We start from the raw sequence: 21,776 nt of genomic DNA on the forward strand, positions 1-21,776 counted from the left end.
TAGGCCACTCACTGGAGCAGACTGAACACAATCAGTCTCAGGGCTGGGAATGTTGGCTTGGTAATGATTAGGACAATACCACATTAACAGCTTTGTTGAAGAGCTTCAATGCTTTGAGGTTTCCATGGTGCTGAAGAACGCAGAAGTGCGTGAATCACTTCTGCTCAGAAGACCTTAAGCTTGACAATGGATTGCAGGTCTTATTCTTTTCTCAAATGACTAAGTTCAGCTGTGGTGTTCAAATTTCAACGATGGATTGAGATCTGCCATTGACTGAGATATGGAAAGGATCCACATTTTCCAAGGTCTCGTCACAGATCAAAATGTCAGGGACAATGCTGCGCATCAGTCAAGTTGCTCAAGGATCTTTGCCTTCTGGACGTTTCATACAAAGCTGCCTTGCACTCTGCAGCAAATGTGCGCATATGCGAGTGCCCTCAGTGTTCAGTAACCCAGTTCCACTGATAGGCTTGAGAGGCAAGTAAGCCTACCCAGTTTCCCATTTCTACACAAGATTATTCAGGCTTTCGGCAAAGCTTTGCATCTACTAAATGTAGCAAATATTACATGGACTATAGCGGATACAATCTCACTGGCTCTCTACTCAGCCTCAGACCACTTAAACAGCAAAACCTACACCAGCCTGCTATTTACTGATTACAGATGTCCACATTTCTGAACATCTATCCTGGGCCCAACACACTGATGCAATTATGAAGAAGGCATACTTAACAGCTATATTTTAGTAGGTGTTTGAGGAGATTTGGTATGTCACCAAAGACTAGCAAATTTCTACAATTTACAATTCTACAATTCTACATGGACAGCATTCGGACTGGTTGCACAACCATCTGGTACGGAGGCGCCAATGCACAAGATCAGAATGAGCTGAAGAGGGTTGTAAACTCAGCCACTTCCGTCATGGGTGATGCCTCAAGAAGGTGTCATCATTAAAGGATGCTCACCATCCAAATGTGCCCCTTTCTCATTGCTACCATGAGGAGGAGGAACAGCAGCCTGAAGATGCACACTTAACAGCTTCTTCCCCGCCATTAGATTCCTGAATGGTCCATGAACCTATGAACAATATCTCGCTATTTTCCTCTCTTTTTAATAAAAAAAATTAGTAATTTATAGTAATTTCTATGCATTGTACAGTACTGCTACTACAAAATGACAAATTTCATGAAATGTCAGTGATACACTTGATTCTGAAGGACATTAAATCATGTGGGTCTGCTTTAGTGTGGAATGAATGTTGTTTGATTTTCAACACCAAGAAGAAAGACAAAAAGCTTCCCAAACTGCAAAAGAACACAAAAAACTAGAATACCAGGAAAAACTGTTCCAACCCATTACAGCTGTCACTTGCACCATTGCTATCTGCAACTGCATTGCCTCTTCCTGACTTCTAGGCATCCCACCCGTGGATGGAGAAACATCACAATAATCACATTCCACCCCATTTCCTTCTATCACCCCCTTCTATTTCCTTCTCATTCCTTCCCCCATCATAACTCTGCTCTCTTCCCCTCCTTCAGTCACTTCCCACTTCCCCATCAATTTCTGACCCCACTTTATCAATTTGTTCACCCCCTTTCCCCTAACCATCCTATCTTCCCCTTTTTACCCATCCAAGTCTATCTCTCCCTTTAACACCCCCACCTCCATTCATCCCGTCTCTCCCATCCCCACCGTTTTCCCCTTCCACTCTCCCATTACACCTCACTTCCTCTCTCTCCCCTTCCCCAGTTATCCCACTGGCTAGTTACACCTCACCCTCTCTCACGTTACCCCTCTCCCGAGTTACCGCCTCACCCCAATGACCCCTCACTCCGCTTACCCCGCTTGTCCATCAACCAGGTGAAGAGGATACAGGGCAGAAAGCCGATGGGCCCCCACAACACAAGCAGGCTGATATCGCGGGTGCTGAAGCCGAGGGCGCGGCGGGCCGAGTTCTGGATCGGGCCCCATGAGTTCCACACCAGGCCCTGCACGAAGCCGAGCAGCGAGAAAACACCGAGCACCAGCCAGCGGCGCCCGAACACCCGGCTCCCTTCGCAAGCCCCTGGGCCCAGCAGCGGCCTCCGTTCCTCGGCCGCCCACATCGCGGGCCGCAATAGCCGGCCGGTTACCCTCAGTCTGTGCCTCAAAGCCTGGTAACAAACAATTCCAACTCGCAGCCTCCGAACATGCGCACACAATCAGTGACAAACTCTACACAAATAACCTTGCTGGGGTGACGTCACGATATTATTGTGGTTTAGGGTGCTGAGCTGCTGGTTGCATAACCCTGAGATCGCATGTTCTAATCCCGGCAAATGAGCGAACCAAGCAAATCAACCGATAGACTACAATGTGATCCAGAGGTGTATGGCCTCTACAGACGTAATTACAATATTATTGTCACAGGTAGTTACAGTGAAAAGCTTGCAAAGCGTTCGTACAGTTCCAGTCATTACACGGTGCACTAAGGCAGAACAATAACAATGCAGAATAAAGTGGGACGGCAACACAGAAAGTTCATTGAAGGTACAACATCATATCTCTTGCTCCAGATTTTAACATCTGCAATCTCTTGAGTCTCTCTATATCATTTTATTAATACGTTTCTCTGTAGGATTATCTGCCCTGCTGTACATTTTCAAATAGTCTTCATCTTTACCACAGCGTCACTCATCAGCATTGGAATATGACCACAAATTATAGGAGCAGAATTAGTTTATGTTGCCCTTCTAGTCTGCTCCACCACTTCATCACGGCTGATTCATTTTTCTCTCAGACCCTACTCTCCGTATCCCAGCAACACACACAAAATGCTGGAGGAAATGCTCATCCCAAAACATCGACTGTCTACTCTTTTCTATAGAAACTCCCCGGCCTGCTGAGTTCCTCCAGCATTTTGTGGGTATTACTTAGACTTCCAGCATTTGCAGATTTCTCATGTTTGTGCTTGTACCCCTATATCCCTTCATGCCTTGACCAATCAAGAATCTATCAACGTTTGCCTTAAATATACACAAAGACTTGGCTTCCACAGCTGCCTGCGGCAACAAATTCCACAGATTCACCACTCTCTGCCTAAAGAAATTCTTCCTTATCTCAATTATAAAAGGACAACCCTCTATTTTGTGGCTGTGTCCTCTGGTCTTAGACTCTCCCAGCATAGGAAACATCTTTTCACATCCTCTACATCAAGGCCTTTCACCACTTGTTAGGTTTCAATGAGGTCAGCCCTCATTCTTCTGAACTCTAGTGAACACAGCCCCAGAACCATCAAATGTTCTCCATATGACCTGCTGTTCCATCCTGGAATTATTTTCATGAATTCCTTTGAACTCTCTCAATGTCAGCACATCCCTTCTAAGATATGGGCTCAAAACTGCTGACAATACTCCAAGTGGGGAGTCTCAAGATGGCGCTCATGGAGTAAACCGCTTCTAGGCTTTGCTCCAAACCTTTTACGTCTTTTTAACCTACAAACACCCCTTAAACTTATTCTAAAGGGGTCTAAACATACAGAATTTTTCTTTTTAAACTATTTGAATTATTCTCAACTTGCTGAAATGTCTAAAGCAAAAGAATCGAAACAGACAAAAGAACCGATAACTTTAGAAACAGTTGTGAAGCTTATAGAAGTCAAATTTGAAGAACTGGAGAGAAAAATATTCATTAAGTTTTTACAGTATGACAAACGTTTGAAATCACTTGAAGAAAAGTTCCAGACCCTTTCACTGGAATCACAAAAACAACAAGCAAGTATTTTGGCTCTTGAAGAAGCCGCTCTTAAGAAAGATCGTATAATCGAAAAAATACAAGAAGAGCAAACTTAGACGTCCCAACAGATGGATCGCTATAAAGTTAAAATTACTGATTTGGAAAATCGCTCTCGAAGACAAAATCTTCGGCTAATTGGGATTCCGGAAAAATTTGAAAGCGGTGATCTAACCGTTTTCTTCTCTAAATTTCTAATGGATGTCCTGGGCTCAGAGGTACTGGATATTCCCCCGGTAATCGATCGGGCACATCGGAGTTTCCCAATTTCAAGCGGATTCAAGTTTGAAACCACGACACATAATTCTCCGGATTCATTATCCCCATATCAAAGAGCGTTTGATTCGGGCAGCTCGTAAAAAAGGTATGATAACCCATCAAGGTTTCAAATTTCGCATTTTGGAAGATTATAGCCCTGAGGTTTTACGGGCTAGGCTGGCTTTTAGATCGGTTATGTCGAATTTTCACCAGAAAGGCTACAAGCAAGCGCTGTTATTTCCAGCACACTTGAGAGTCACTCTTCAGGATGGATCTTTTTGGCTGTTTAAATCGCCAGCGGATGCTCAAGGTTTCCTGGAACAATGACATTCTATCGGGCTGACCAATGTAATCTAGCCTATAGATTTGGATCTGTTATAGATTGACGATTGGGTTTTTTTTGGATACGGTTTACATGTATTTTTTACATACGGTTAAAGCTTTTTTTTTGCTGGGTTTATTTTGACTTTATATTTCTTCATATTATTAATCTATTAGCGTTGAAAATAACTTATTAGGGTTTTTTCTTCCTTTTTGCTTTTCTTTTTTTAAATCGATATACGCTCTCTTTTATACTTTTAACATTTGAATATTAAGATTGGGAAAAAAATAAAATGGCGTTTCTTCTTCCCGACAGACTTTGGTGTTTGGAGCGTCATAACTGTTTTGATGTGTTTGAAAGTTTTAAACTTTCATTTATTGTTTTAATTCTTTTTTAAACCCTTTTGTTTATATACATTTATAACACTAATTTTATATTTTAACTTTTGTTATATCAACCCTTTTTTATAATGTGGGTTGTTTGTATTTTTTTTAACTTTGTTACGTTCGAGTTGCCGTCTTGAGACAAGGGGGTAATTTTAGTATTAGATCGCTTGCTTGCCTCTTTTTGGCTTTTTTCCTGGGGTTTTGAGGGTGGTGGGAGGGGGATTTTTTTTTCCTCTTTTTTTCGCTTGCTTTTTGCTTAGTTTTATTTCATGGGCTTATATGAAACTACAAAAATGGCTGCAGAGCTGTGACTTCCGGTTTCCCCTTGAACTTACTTCCTTCTTCCGGGTTCATGAGTTCACTTTTCTTTCAAACTTATATGTTAACTGTAATATATATTGTCAATATGGATAAGACTATTAACTTTGTTTCTTGGAATACTAATGGTTTAAATCATCCGATTAAACGGAAAAAAATATTCAAAGTATTCCATAGAATGAATGCTAATGTTATTTTTGTACAAGAGACTCATGTAAGGAAGGTGGATAGTCAGCGGTTGTTTAGGTTTTGGAAGGGACAACAATATCACTCAAATTCACAAGCCAAAGTGAGAGGTGTTTCTATTTTTATAGACTCATCAACTGCTTTTATACATCATGAAACAATTTCAGATCCGCAAGGTAGATTTTTGCTTATTACTGGTTTACTTTTTAATCAAAAAGTTGTTTTAGTTAATGTTTATGCTCCAAATACTGATTGTCCTGAATTTTTTAAATGCTTATTTACATCCTTTTCCAATCTGAATCAATATAGATTGATAATGGGCGGGGATTTTAATTGTTGTCTAAACCCTTTGATGGATAGATCCAAGCCCACTCAAACTTTTCCGAATAAATCGGCTTCTCTTATTAATTCTTTTATGATTGATTCAGCTATTTGTGAAATTTGGCGTTTTTTACACCCTAATGACAAAGAGTTCTCATACTTTTCCCATGTGTATCATAATTACTCAAGAATTGATTACTTTTTCATTGATCAGCATTTACTTACAGATGTTATGGATTGTAAATATGACTCTATTACTATATCTGATCATGCACCTTTGAAGTTATCTATTAAGATGACGGATTCATATATTAGTACTAAAGGTTGGAGGTTTAATCCTGTTTTACTGCAGGACTCTGACTTTGTCAACTTTATTAAACAGCAAATTGATTTGTTTTTCTCAATAAATTCTACAGCAGAGATCTCTAGTGGAATTTTGTGGGATACTTTTAAGGCATATATTCGTGGACAGATTATTTCATATTCTGCTGGAGTTAGGAAACGAACTAATTCTAAAATATTAACATTAGTTGATAAAATTAAGGCAATTGACAAGATCTACTCATTGACCCCTAGTAAAGAACTTTATAAAGAAAGAGTGGAACTTCAAATGGAGCATAGTTTATTATTATCCTCCTCGATTGAAAGTCAGTTAATTAAATCGAAAGCTCAATTCTATACATATGGAGATAAGTCTGGTAAATTACTAGCTAACCAATTGAAAATTGCTTCGGATAAGCGACTGATTACTAGGATTCGCAAACAAGATGGTACTTTGACGATTGATCATAAAGAGATAAATAAAGCCTTTCAAGATTTTTATAATTCCTTATATCAATCAGAATGTACTAAGGACTCTTCTATAATGAATGAATTTTTAAGGAAATTGAATATTCCAAAAGTAACTGTTGAGGATAGTGTATTTTTGGATACACCTATTACAGAGTCTGAAATAGAAAAGGCTATTTTTTCGATGAACTCGGGTAAAGCTTCGGGTCCAGATGGTTTTTCTGCAGAATTTTTTAAATCCTTTTCTTCCATACTTTCTTCTTGGCTTTGTAAAATTTTTAAAGATGCTTTAAGTATAGGCAAACTACCACAATCTTTTTATGAAGCTTCTATTTCTTTAATTCTTAAAAAAGATAAAGACCCTACTGAATGTGCATCCTATCAGCCTATATCTTTGCTGAATACGGATTTTAAGATTTTTAGTAAAATCTTGGCTATTAGATTAGAAAATATATTGCCTCGGATTATTTCTGAGGATCAGACTGGATTTATTAAAAATCGCTATTCATCTTTTAACATTAGAAAATTAATTATTATTGTTTATACCTCTTCATCTAAAATCCCAGAATGTGTCATTTCTTTAGATGCCGAAAAAGCATTTGATAGAGTCGAATGGTCATATTTATTTAATACATTGCAACATTTTAATTTTAGTTCAAAATTTATATCATGGATTAAATTAATATATCATAAACCTTTAGCTTCGGTCTTTACCAATAATCAAAGATCCCCTTTTTTTCAATTATTTCGGGGTACAAGGCAAGGTTGTCCTTTAAGCCCTTTACTATTTGACATTGCTTTAGAACCCTTGGCTATAGCCATTCGTGAATCACCCAATATTTTAGGTATTACCCGTGGGGAGACGATGTATAAGGTATCATTATATGCGGATGACTTGTTATTATATATATCTGACCCTGAAAGATCTATTCCTGCTATTTCTTCTTTGCTTGCTCAATTTAGTAATTTTTCTGGATATAAATTGAATTTTAATAAGAGTGAACTTTTCCATTAAATATGCATGTTTCAATTTATAATCATGTACCATATAGAATTGTTACAGATTATTTTACTTATTTAGGTATTAAAATTACTAAAAAACATAAAGATTTATTTAAAACTAATTTTTTACCTTTAATAGATCAAATTAAGCAACTTGCTAATAGGTGGTCCCCACTATCTTTGTCTTTGGTAGGCAGAGTTAACGCCATTAAGATGATGATACTACCTAAATTTCTATATCTATTTCAAGCATTACCAATTTTTATTCCTAAATCTTTTTTTGATATGGTTGACTCTAAAATATCTTCGTATTTGTGGCAGAACAAAAATCCTAGACTAGGTAAAAAATATTTACAGAAGCCTAAGAAGGAGGGCGGCTTGGCTCTACCAAATTTAAGATTTTACTATTGGGCAGTTAATATATGGTATTTGATATTTTGGACACAAGAATCGACTACAGTTGCTGGCCCACAATGGGTAAATTTGGAATGTAAATCTGTGCAAGATTTCTCATTGATCTCAATCTTAGGATCTTCACTTCCTTTTTCGTTACTCAAAATGAATAAACAGATAACTAATCCCATAGTCAAGTATACATTACGAATCTGGTTTCAATTTCGTAAATTTTTTGGTTTGAGTAAGTTTATGCTGTTAAGTCCTATAATATCTAACTACTTCTTCCGACCATCATTCATAGATCAAGCTTTTCTTTTATGGAAAACAAAAGGTATAACATGTTTTCGTGATCTGTTTTTGGATGATAACATTATGTCCTTTGAACAGTTATCTAATAAATATAATTTATCTAAAACCCATTTTTTTAGATATTTGCAAGTTAGAAATTTTCTATATAATGAATTAAAGTCTTTTTCAAAAGAATGTCCATTGGACATTACAGAAAGAATTTTAGCTCTCAATCCTTGTCAAAAGGGTTTAGTAGCTATCATTTATAATATGATTATGAATGTACAGCCAGATATATCAGAAAAAATTAAGAAGGAATGGCAGGAAGAATTGCATTGCCCTATATCTACTGAGCAATGGGAAAAAATTTTATCATTGGTAAACTCATCCTCTATCTGTGCTAAACATGCTCTAATACAATTTAAGGTTGTACATAGAGCTCACATGTCTAAAGATAAACTTGCTCGATTTTATTCTTATGTTAATCCAACCTGTGATAGATGTCATTCTGATGTTGCTTCATTGACCCATATGTTTTGGTCTTGTCCTTGTTTACAAAACTATTGGAAAGAGATTTTTAATATTATTTCAAGAGTTTTAAATATTAATTTCCAACCACATCCTTTTACCGCAATTTTTGGTCTACCAATGATAGATAATAAGCGTTTATCCGCTTCATCCCAACGAATGATTGCATTTGTTACATTAATGGCTAGAAGATCTATTTTACTGAATTGGAAAGAAATTAACCCTCCAACTGTATTTCAGTGGTTTTCTCAAACTATTTCCTGTTTGAGTTTAGAAAAAATTAGAAGTGTGGTTTTTGATTCTTCAGTTAAATTTGAGGAAACTTGGAGACCATTTATTCAACATTTTCATATGAATTAAATGGTCTGATCCTGAACCTTATTGTTACTATCCTGAATTGTGTGGATGGAGGTTCGGAGTCTTCAGCACTACTGTATGTATTTAACATTATGCAATTGCCCATGTTGGTTAGTTTTTTTTTATTAGTTTTTTTAAAAATTCTTTTAGTTTTTTTTTGGGGGGGGGGTTCTCCTTTTTCTCTTTTTCTTAATTCCTTTACATTAATACTATGAGTTTGGGAGACTTTATATATTGATTAATACATATCTGATTGTTAATTAATCTATTAATTGTGTACTCTCAAATGTTTTGTACTCATATTTTACTTATGTTTTTCTTAAAATTAATAAAAAGATTTGAAAAGAAAGAAAGAATACTCCAAGTGAGGCCTCAACAGTGCTTTGTAATGTTTCAACATTACATCCTTACTTTTATATTCTAGACCTTTTGAAATGAATTCTAATATTACATTTGTCTTCCTCACCACAGTCTCAAACTGCAAATTAACCTTCAGGGAATCCTGCACAAGAACTTCCAAGTCACCTTGCACCTCAGTTTTTTTTTGTATTTTCTCTCAATTTAGAAAGTAGTCAACCCTTTCATTTCTCTACCAAGTGCAGGACCATGCACTTCCCAACACTGTATTCCATCAGCCACTTCTTTGCCCATTCTCCTAATTTGTCTAAGTCCTTATGTAGCCTCTCTGCTTCCTCAAAACTACCTACCCTTCCACCTATCTTCGTATCATCTGCAGACTTTGCAGCAAATCCATCAATTCCATCATCCAATAATGTAAAAAGAAGCAGTCCCAACCAACACAGACTCCTGCAACACCACTAGTCACCCGAAGCCAACCAAAAAGGCTCCTTTTATCCCTACTCTTTGCCTGCTGACAATCAGCCACTGCTTTATCCATGCTAGATTATTTTTTGTAATACCATAGGCTCATAGCTTAAGCAGCCTCATGTTGGGCCTGGGGGCTTACCAAAGGCCTTCTGAAAATCCAAGTACACAACATCAACCGATTCTCCTTTGTCTATGCTGCTTGTTATTTCTTCAAAGAATTCCAACAGAGTTGTCAGGCAAGATTTTCCCTTGAGGAAACCATGCTGACTATGGCCTATTTTATCATGTACCTCCAAGTACACTGAAACTACATCCTTAACAATCAACTCCAACATCTTCACAATGACTGAGGTCAGGCTAACTGACCTATAGTTTCCTTTCTTTAGCCTCACTCCCTTCTTGAAGAGTGGAGTGAGATTTGCAATTTTCCAGTCTTCTGGAACTATTCCAGAACCTAGTGACTCTTGAAAAATCATGCAAAATCCCTTCAGCCAACTGTTTCAGAACACTAGTATGTTTCCCAAGAACCTTCTCTCCAGCTATGCTAAGTTCACATGCTTCATGGCCCATGACATACTGCTAGTATCTTCCACAGTGAAGACTAATGCAGAATACATATTCAGTTCATCCACCATTTCCTTATCCCCCATTACCACCTCTCCAGCATAGTTTTCCAGCAGTCTGATAACCACTCTCACCTCTCTTTTACACTCTATGTATCGGAATAAACTGCTGGTATCCTCTTTAATATTATTGGCTAGTGTACTTTCATATTCCATCTTTACCTTGATTACATTTTTAGTTGCCTTCTGTTAATTTTTAAAAGCTTCACTATCCATGAACTTCCCACTAACCTTTGCTCTATTATATGCCCTCCCTTTTGGCTTTTATGTTGACTTCTCATGTTAGCAATGGTTGTGTCATCTTGCTTTTAGAATGCTTCTTTCTCTTTAAGATACATATATCCTGTGCATTTTCAACTGCTGCCAGAAATTCCAGCTATTGTTGCTCTACCATCATCTCTGCCAGTGTTCTTTTCCGTTCAGTCCTGGCCAACTCTTCTCTCATGCCTCCTTAATTCCCTTTACTCCACTGTAACACTGATACAGCTGACTTTAGCTTCTCCTTCTCAAATTTCAGGGTGAAGTCAATCATATTATAATTATATATAAGGGTGCTTTTGCCATAAGCTCTCTAACCATTTCTGCTTGATTGAATAACACCCAGTCCAGAATAGCTAATCCCCTAGTGGGTTTAACCACAACTACTCTAAAAAGCCATCTCGCAGGCATTCTAGAAATTCCCTTCCTGGAATCCAGCACTAACCTGATTTTGCCAATCTACTGCATATTGAAGACCCCATGACTATTGTAACATTGCCCTTTTGTCATGCATTTTCTATCTTCTATTATAATTATTTGACCACATCCTTACTACAGATTGGGGGTTTGTATATATTTCCAGTCAAGGTACTTTATCTTTGCAGCTTCTTAGCTCTACCTATAATGTCTATAATGATTCAGCACCTTCTGTCTGTCTTTTATGTCACCTCTTACTGATGATTTGATTTCATTATTTACCAACAGAGCAACTCCACCCACTTAGCCTTCCTGCCTGTCCTTTCTGTACAATGTGTATCGTTGGACATTAAGCTCCCAGCTATAATCTTCTTTCAGCCATGATTCAGTTATTATTTTATTATAAACATAAGAAATTCTGCAGATGCTGGAAATCCAAAGCAATATACTGAGGCCTGAGACATTGACTGTTTGGTCATTTCCATGGATGCTGCCGGACGTTCTGAGTTCCTCCAGCAGTTAGTTTATTATTATCACATGTATCAAGATACAATGAAAAGCTTGCTTCACTTACTGTTTATACAGATCAAATATGAGTGTGCATAGTTGCATTGCACTAGTAATTGCAAAATGTAACACAGACTAAAAAACATAAAAACAAGAGATAATGTGCTTCTAATTGCTAGATTTAACATTTGGATTCATCCTATCAGATCTATGCCATTTGTTTTATCTATCCCCCTCCCCCACTACTGAAAAGTAATTTAGTTTCCTTTCCCAGTGCTGACAAAAGGAGCTCGGCTCAAAATGTTAATTGTTCTGTAAATTTAAATTGATCTACTGTATCTGGTATTCCCGATGCAGCCTCTTCTATGTATATTGGAGAACAACTTTATCAAGTACCTTTACTCCATCTTGAAATAGGTTTCAATAGGTACATTTAATGTCAGAGAAAGGCATACAATATACATCCTGAAATTCTTTTTCTTTGCAGACATCCACGAAAACGTAGATGAGGGACTGGATTCAGATTTCTGGATCATTGGGACCTCTTTTGGGGCAGGTGCAACCTGTACAAAAAGGACAGGTTGCACTTGAATCCTGGGGGGACCAATATCTTGGCGGGGATGTTTGCTAAGGCTACTGGGGAGAGTTTAAACAAGAATTGCTAGGGGAGAGTGGGAACCGAACTGAAGAGACAGAGGCAGTTGGCTCACAAATATAGAAAGCTTGTAGACAGTGCGAGAGGGAGGATAGGTAGGGTGATAGAGAAGGAATACACTCAGACCGATGGCTGGAGATGTGTCTATTCTATGGACAAAGCAGATGAGCTTAGAGCATGGATCAGTACTTGAAGCTATGATGTTGTGGCCAGGACTTAGATGGCCCAGGGGCAGGAATGGTTATTTAGAGTGCCAGGCTTTAGATGTTTCAGAAAGGACAGGAAGGGAGTCAAAAGAGGTGGGGGCATGGCACTGCTGATCAGAGATAGTGTCACCGCTGCAGAAAAAGAGTAAGTCATGGAGGGGTTGTCTACTGAGTCTCTGCGGGTGGAAGTTAGGAACAGGAAGGAGTCAATAACTCTACTGGATGTATTTTATAGACCACCCAAGAGTAACAGGGACACTGAGGACCAGATAGGGAGACAGATTCTGGAAAGGTGTAATATTAACAAGATTGTCGTGGTGGGAGATTTTAATTTCCCAACTACTGTATTGATTGGCATCTCCCTAGAGCAAGGGGTTTAGATTGTTAGGTGTGTTCCGGAGGATTTCCTGACACAATATGTCAGCCTACAAGAGGAGAGGCTGTACTTGATCTGGTATTGGGAAATGAACCAGGTCTCTCAGTGGGAGAGCATTTTGGAGACAATGATCACAATTCTATCTCCTTTACCATAGCATTGGTGAGGGAAAGGAACAGTCGTTAGGAAAGCGTTTAATTGGAGTAAGGGGAAATATGAAGCCAACAAGGAACTTGGATACAGATGTTCTCAGGGAAATGTACGGAAGAAATGTGACAGATGTTCAGGGGATATTTAAGTGGCATTCTGCATAGTACGTTCCAATGAGACGTTACAATGGGAAAGAATGGTAGGGTACAGGAACTGTGGTGTACAAAGGCTGTTGTAAATCTAGTCAAGAAGAAAAGAAGAGCTTACAAAATGTTCAAAAACTAGGCAATGATAGAGATCTAGAAAAGTGTAAGGCTAGCAAGAAGGAGCTTAAGAAAGAAATTAGGAGAGTCAGAAGAGGCCATGAGAAGGCCTTGGCGAGCAGGATTAAAGAAATCCCTGCATTCTATAAAAATGTGACAAACAAGAGGATAAGACGTGAGAAGATAGGATCAATGAAGTGTGATAGTGGAAAAGTGTGTATGGAACTGGAGGAGATAGCAGAGGTACTTAATGAATACTTTTCTTCAGTGTTAACTATGGGAAAGGATCTTGGCGATTGTAGAGATGACTTGCAGCGGACTGAAAAGCTTGAGCATATAGACTTTAAGAAGGATGATGTGCTGCAGCTTTTGGAAAGCTTCAAGTTGGATAAGTCTCCAGGGTCAGACGAGATGTGCCCCAGGTGACTGTGGAAGGCGAGGGAGGAGATTGCAGAGCCTCTGGCAATGATCTTTGCATCATGAGTGGAGATGGGAGAGGTTCCAAAGGATTGCAGGGTTGCCAATGTTGTTCCCTTATTCAAGAACGGGAGTAGAGATAGCCTAGGAAATTATAGACCAGTGAGTCTTACTTCAGTGCTTGGTAAATTGATGGAAAAGATCCTGAGAGGCAGGATTTATGAACATTTGGAGAGGCATAATATGATTAGGGATAGTCAGCATGGCTTTTTCAAAGGCAGGTCGCGCCTACCAGCCTGATTGAATTTTTTCTCTTTCAATCTTTTTATTAATATTAATAATATGAACAAAATACAATTGATATATTAATAAAGAGATTACAAACATACAAATTCCCATTGCACATGAAAGAATACATAAGCAATGATTACAGTATAAATGAGTTTTCCCAAAACATGAACCATACAGTATATGTATGAACAAGGTAAATCTAGGTATTTCATAATATAAAATATAAAAAAACAGAAAAAAGAAAAAAAGTTTGCAAAATTAACTAAACTACTAATCTAATAGCTAATAAAGAAGAAAAAAAGAAGCAAAAAAGAAAAAAAGAAAGAAAAACTAGAAGAAAAAAAAGGGCTGTTTATAATATCTCACAAGAATACATAATCATCATTGTCGTCAACTCCGATCCTCTCAACATAAATAAAATTAAAGCTGGAAAATTAAATAAGCTTGGAACAGGGTCATATTACATCATATGAAAATATTGAATAAATGGTCTCCATATCTTTTCAAATTTAATAGAAGTATCGAATACACCACTTCTAATTTTTTCTAAATTTAAACATAACATAGTTTGAGAAAACCAATGAAATACAGTGGGAGGATTAATTTCCTTCCAATTCAACAAAATAGATCTCTTAGCCATCAGAGTGAGAAATGCAATCATTCGACAGGCGGAAGAAGATAAATGAAGTCAGTCCATCATTGGTAAACCAAAAATTGCGGTAATAGGATGGGGTTGTAAATCGATATTCAATACCGCAGAAATAATATCAAAATATCTTTCCAATATTTTTTCAAAAGCGGACATGACCAAAACATATGAGTTAAAGACGCGGTTTCCAATTGACATCTATCACAAATAGGATTTATATAAGAATAAAAATGAGCTAATTTATCCTTGGATATATGGGCCCTATGTACGACCTTAAATTGTATTAATGAATGTTTGGCACATATAGATGATGTATTAACTAATTGAAGAATTTAATCCCAATTCTCAACAGGAATAATAAGATTAAGCTCTCTTTCCCAATCATTTTTTGTCTTATAAAGGGGCTCTGAATGTATCTTCATAATTATATTATAAAGTTTTGATATAAGCCATTTTTGAAAAGGGTTTAATTCAAACAAGCTCTCCAAAATATCTGAAGACACGAAATTTGGAAACGTAGGAAGTACCGTACTTAAAAAATGCCTAATCTGTAAATATCTAAAAAAATGAAATCTAGGCAAATTATATTTATTAGATAATTGCTCAAAAGACATAAAACAATTGTCCAAAAATAAATCAGAAAATCTTAGTAATCCCTTAGTTTTCCAAGCCGAAAAAGCTTGATCTATAATTGAAGGGTGGAAAAAGCAATTAGATACAATAGGAATATTTAAAACGAATTGAGTCAACCCGAAAAATTTCCGAAATTGAAACCATATACGTAAAGTATGTTTAACTATCGGGTTGTCAATTCGTTTCGGCAATTTAGAAAGAGCAAAAGGGAGAGAAGTCCCTAAAATAGAACCCAGAGCATAGCCTGGTATCGATTTAATTTCCAAACTCACCCAATGAGGGCCAAAAGATCCATCCCAGTCTTTCAATCAACATAACAAATATCTAATATTAACTGCCCAATAATAAAATCTGAAATTAGGTAATGCCAACCCACCTTCCTTCTTTGTCTTCTGTAAGTATATCTTACCTAACCTGGGATTTTTATTCTGCCATATATATGAGGAAATTTTTGAATCAACATTAGTAAAAGAAGATTTCGGAATAAAAGTTGGTACCGCTTGAAAAATATATAAAAACTTAGGTAAAATAACCATCTTAATAGCATTAATCCTACCTATCAGAGATAAAGATAATGGTGACCACTTAGTAAACAAGCATTTAATCTGATCAATTAGGGGTAAAAAATTAAACCTAAATAATTCTTTATGGTTTTTTGTGATTTTAATCCCTAAGTAAATAAAAGAGTCATTAACTAATTTAAAAGGTAAATTTCCATAAATTGGGACCAGTCTATTCAAAGGAAACAATTCACTCTTATTAAGATTTAACTTATACCCAGAAAACTCACTAAATTGAGCCAACAATGATAAAACTGCTGGAATAGATTTCTCAGGGTTAGAAATTAATAATAATAAATCATCTGCATACAAAGATAACTTATGAATATCTGTCCCACGATTAATACCCAAAATATCCTGTGATTCTCTGATGGCAATTGCCAAAGGTCCTAAAGCAATGTTAAATAGTAATGGGCTAAGAGGACAGCCTTGTCTAGTGCCCCGAAATAAACGAAAAAAGGGAGATCTTTGATTATTAGTAAACACCGAGGCTACTGGAGTGTGATAAATCAGTTTAATCCAGGAAATGAATGTCGGACTAAAATTAAACTTCTCCAACACATAAAATAGATAAGGCCATTCAACTCTATCAAATGCTTTCTCCGCATCTAATGAAATAACACATTCTGAAGTGCTAAGTGAAGGAGTATAAACAATATTCAGTAATCTCCTAACATTGAAAAAAGAATAGCGATTTTTAATAAAACCGGTTTGATCTTCCGAAATAATTTGGGGTAATACCTTCTCCAGCCTGGATGCCAGTAACTTGGAAAAGATCTTGGAGTCTACATTCAATAAAGATATTGGTCTATAGGATGCACAATCAGTAGGGTCTTTATCTTTCTTCAGTATTAAAGAAATGGAAGCTCTATAAAAAGATTGTGGCAAATTCCCCAATCTAATTGCTTCTCAAAAACCCTGCATAACCAAGGAGAAAGAGTAGCGGAAAAACATTTTAAAAATTCTACTGTATACCCATCTTTCTCAGAATTCATTGAGGAAATAACCCCTTTAATTTCTACATCCGTAATAGAAGTATCTAATATTGAAAGATCATCGGATGATAATTTTGGAAAATTCAATTTCCCAAGAAAATCACACATGGTATTATGAGCCTGAGGGAATTCAGATTGATACAGGGAGGTATAAAAGTCTTGAAATGACTTATTTATCTCATCATGGTTAACTGTCAAATCCCCATTCTGCTGACGAATCTTAGTGATTTGACGTTTAACCAAAACATTCTTCAACTGACTAGCTAACAGTTTACCCGATTTATCACTATGTATATAAAAATCAGATCTGGTTTTCATTAATTGATTTTCAATCGGAGATGTAAGTAATAAACTATGTTTCGTTTGAAGTTCAACCCTTTGTTTGTAAAGCTCCTTACTAGGAGTGATCGAATATTTCTTGTCAATCTCTTTAATTTTATCAACCAATAAAAGATTTTCCTTCTTAATGCGTTTTCTCAGACCAACAGAGTAAGAGATAATCTGTCCACGTATATACGCTTTAAAAGTGTCCCAAAGTGTTCCGCAAGAAATATCATCCATGGAATTAGTTGAAAAGAAGAAATCGATCTGTTCCTTCATAAATTTAATAAAGTCCGGATCTTGCAGTAAGGTAGAGTCAAATCGCCATTGTCTAACATTAGAAGCTGTATCCGTAAATTTAATAGAAAGTTTTAATGGAGCATGGTCAGAGATAGCTATAATATCATAATTACAACCAATTACCGATGGAATAAAACAAGAGTCAATAAAAAAATAATCAATTCTCGAATAAGAATGATAAACATGTGAGAAAAAAGAAAACTCTTTGTCGTTAGGATGTCGAAATCTCCGAATATCAAAAACTCCATTATCAGTCAAAAAGGAGTTAATACAAGTGGCCGACTTATTGGGTAAAGTCTGAATAGATATAGATTTGTCCATCAAAGGATTTAAACAACAATTAAAGTCACCACCCATTATTAACTTATATTCATTTAGATTAGGTAAAGAAGTAAATAAGGACTTAAAAAAATCAGGACAATCCACATTTGAAGCATAAACATTAACCATAGCAACCTTTTTATTACAGAGTAAACCCGTAATTAACAAAAATCTACCATTCGGATCCGAAAGGATATCGTGTTGAACAAATGCAATAGAGGAGTCAATAAATATTGAAACTCCCTTTACTTTGGCATTCGAATTTGAATAATACTGTTGACCCCACCAAGACCTAAAAAAGCGATATTTGTCCACCTTCCTCACATGAGTTTTTTGTACAAATATGATATGAGCATTAAGTCTTTGGAATACTTTGAAAATCTTCTTTCGTTTAATCGGATGGTTTAAACCATTAGTATTCCAAGACACAAAATTAATGGTCTGAGCCATGCTTCCAAAATCAACCCTTTGGTATAAAAAGGGTTAACCAAATTATAAACTCATGCACCCGGAAGAGGAACAAAAATAAAGAGTGGACCCGGAAGTGACGACATCGTAGACATATTTGAAGTTCAAAAACAGCCCAAATGAAAAAACTAAAACAAACTGGTAAAAGAAAAATAAAATTAGAAAACAGACCAACCCCCACCCCCACAAGAAAAAGAAAAAAAGCCAAAACATGGCTAGAAAAAGGAAAAAATGAGACTAATTCTACCCCCATATCAGCGGAAGACCACTCCGTATATAAAGGATAAATATAAAAAAACCACCCCAACTTTAAAAATTATAATCACTATACTAAAACCACACTTAATATACTTAGTTGTAAAAAAAATATAATCACTAAAAGCTTATAAATCGGGTTATAACCCAAACAAATCAAGAAATTTTAAACTATGATAAGCGATGCATTATAGGAAGAAGACGAGAGAAGAAAAAATAATGCCATCTTAAACAAAACCAAGAATATTTTTCCAAAAAACCATCTTAATAAAAAATAATTCACCTTCGAAGGGTTAAAAATACACCTTCGAAGGAACAAAAATAATAGTCAAAAATATAGTATAATGGTTAAAGTGTATAAAACAGAGCGATTAATATAACGAAAACACACTTTAACTTAAATATAAAGTATAGGATAAACCTACACCAATAACCAGAGACTAAATTTGGTTTGAGGAATCGAAAACCATCTTACACGATCAGAATCACTCCTTTATTAGAGATTAGTGTCTGTAGCAGTAGGGAAGTTCTCCTCCAGATAACTTCTCGCTTCAGATGAAGAAAGGAAAACCTGGCGTGGAGCATTCGTCGGAGAGATTCTAAGCTTCGTAGGGTATAAGAGCACAGGTTTTAGATTTTTCTCATAACATTCAGACATCAGAGGTTTAAAAAGAAGCCTTTTCTTCATAACTTCAGGACTAAAATCTTCAACCAAACGGAAATAGTAATCTTGAAATTTAACCATTCCAATCCGCTGAGCCACACGAATAAGTTGTTCTTTGTCGTGTACATAATGAAACCAGACAATTACAACCGAAGGTTTAGCTGGAGCACTCGAACGACGCCAAATTCTATGTGCTCGATCAAGTAACGGAGAGTTATCTGGGAAAACCGATGGGAACGTATCTTTTAAAAGTTGAGCAAAATATTTTGAAAGGTCATCTTTTTCTATGCCATCTGGGAGACCAAGTATACGTAGGTTCTGTCTTCTGGACTGATTCTCAAAGTCGACACTCTTGGCTTTAAGTGTTTCCACCAATTTAGTGGTCGAAGTTAAATCCTGTTGCAATTTTTCAATTGTCAAATCTCATTTCCGAGCGTCTTCTTGCAGAGATGCGATAAGAACTTGCTGCTGGTTAATTACTGAATCCATCTTAACCATATAATCTTGAAAAGCCTTTATATCTTGTTTAAAAATTTGTTGTAGATCATCAAATTTTTTATCCAAAACCTCCATAAACAGTTCATAAGTTAATTCAGTGCGTTGTGGATGAGCTTGCTTCTTTCCGTTACCGTTCGGGTTGTGCCCAGGTTCTCGTCCTTTAGATCTAAGAGCCATTTCTGTTTGCATATCTTCAAAAATTCACAATAAACTCTTAACGATAAGTCCAAAAAAATAGCAAGAATCTTTTGGTGTAGGTAAAAATAAGTTGGATAAGGGTGATCAAAGGTTAAAAAAAGTAAAGGTTATGGAGCGAATCTAAAACAGTACTCACTCCATGAGCATCTCCCGCTGACCTCGATTGAATTTTTTGAGGATGTGACTAAACACATTGATGAAGGTAGAGCAGTAGATGTATTGTGTATGGATTTCAGCAAGGTGTTTGACAAGGTACCTCATGCCAGGATTATTGAGAAAGTAAGAAGGCATGGGATCCAAGGGGACAATGCTTTGAGGATCCAGAACTGGCTTTCCACAGAAGGCAAAGAGTTGTAGATGGGTCATATTCTGCATGGAGGCCGGTGACCAGTGGTGTGTGTCAGGGATCTGTTCTGGGACCCCTACTCCTCATGATCTTTATAATGACCTGGATGAGGAAGTGGAGGGATGGGTTCGTAAATTTGCTGATGACACAGAGGTTGGGGGTGTTGTGGATAGTGTTGAGGGCTGTCAGAGGTTACAGCAGGACATAGATAGGATGCAAAACTGGGCTGAGAAGTGGCAGATGGAGTTCAACCCAGATAAATGTGAGGTGGTTCATTTTGGTAGGTCAAATATGATGGCAGAATATAGTAAAAATGGTAAGACTCTTGGCAGTGTGGAGGATCAGAGGGATCTTGGGGTCCGAGTCCATAGGACACTCAAAGCTGCTGCGCAGGTTGACTCTGTGATTAAGAAGGCACACGGTGCATTGGCCTTCATCAATTGTGGGATTGAGTTTAAGAGCCGAGAGGTAATGTTGCAGTTATATAGGACCCTGGCCAGACCCCACTTGGAGTACTGTGCACAGTTCTTGTCATCTCCCTATAGGAAGGATGTGGAACCTATCAAAAGGGTGCAGAGGAAATTAACAAGGATGTTGCCCAGATTGGGGAGTATGCCTTATGAGAATAGGTTGAGTGAACCCGACGTTTTCTCCTTGGAGCGATGGAGATGACCTGATAGAGGTGTATAAGATGATGAGAGGCATTGATCATGTGGATAGTCAGAGGCTTTTTTCCAGGATTGAAATGGTTTACATGAGAGGGCACAGTTTTAAGGTGCTTGGAAGTAGGTACAGAATAGATTTCAGGCGTAAATTTTTTACGCAGAGAATGGTAAGTGCGTGGAATGGGCTGCTGGTGACGGTGGTGGAGGCGGATACATTAGGGTCTGTTAAGAGACTCCTGGATAGGTACATGGAGCTTAGAAAAATAAAGGGCTATGGGTAACCCTAGGTAATTTCTAAAATAAGTTCATGTTCGGCACAGCACTGTGGGCCGAAGGGCTTGTATTGTGCTCTAGGTTTTCTGTGTTTTCTAAAACAGAGGAATGTCCCAAAGAATGAGTGACAGTTAAAACATTAGAACTCCAAAGCCCCCCCCCCCAGCTCCCCTTCCCATGCACAATCAGCAACAAGACAATGACCCCTGCCCCACCCCCACCAACAAAAACACATTGGGACCCTCCATCGAACACTCAAGCGTGCAGCAAAGCGTCAATAAAGACACAGGCTTGCAGTACCCCAAAAACTACTCATTCACCCAATAATTCGACATACCACAGGCTCTCTCTCTCCCTAATGAGGGAAAAAGAAGTGTCTCCATACCACCTTTTTCCAGGGGAGATATAACAAACAAACCACTGATTTATGATGTTAAATGTCTGTTGCTTCATTTTTTCCAAGCTCTGCGCCCAGAGAGTCAGCCCCAGAAAAGCGCAGATTTCTGGACACACACCCCATGGCAGCTAACCCGCTGCTCCTGATGTTCCTTGTTCTCCCGCAATGCCTCAGTCAGGGGCACTAGCCTAGAATCAGCACGTCTCCAGGGCCCCGAAAATCTGGCACCCTGAAGCCACGCTGTTCTTCGAGGCCGTGTCCTTGGAATATCAAAAAGCAGCTGGTCATGAGCCCTTGAGAGCGCATCTCACTTCCTC

The 21,776-nt window shown here is 37.4% G+C and overlaps 1 protein-coding gene across 2 annotated transcripts in view; it reads right to left on the bottom strand.

Annotated features, from left to right (window-relative positions):
- Positions 1–2,215, bottom strand: part of slc49a4 (solute carrier family 49 member 4) — a 148,585-nt gene extending 146,370 nt beyond the window's left edge. For both annotated transcript variants that reach the window (XM_073046136.1, XM_073046137.1), the window contains exon 1: positions 1,844–2,215. In XM_073046136.1, coding sequence (XP_072902237.1) covers positions 1,844–2,108 — 265 coding nt within the window. In that variant the 5' untranslated portion in view covers positions 2,109–2,215. The remainder of the gene's footprint in view (positions 1–1,843) is intronic.
- Between the last annotated feature and the right edge of the window lie 19,561 nt (positions 2,216–21,776).

This window comes from Hemitrygon akajei, chromosome 5 (assembly GCF_048418815.1).
Source record: "Hemitrygon akajei chromosome 5, sHemAka1.3, whole genome shotgun sequence".
NCBI lineage: Eukaryota > Metazoa > Chordata > Chondrichthyes > Myliobatiformes > Dasyatidae > Hemitrygon > Hemitrygon akajei.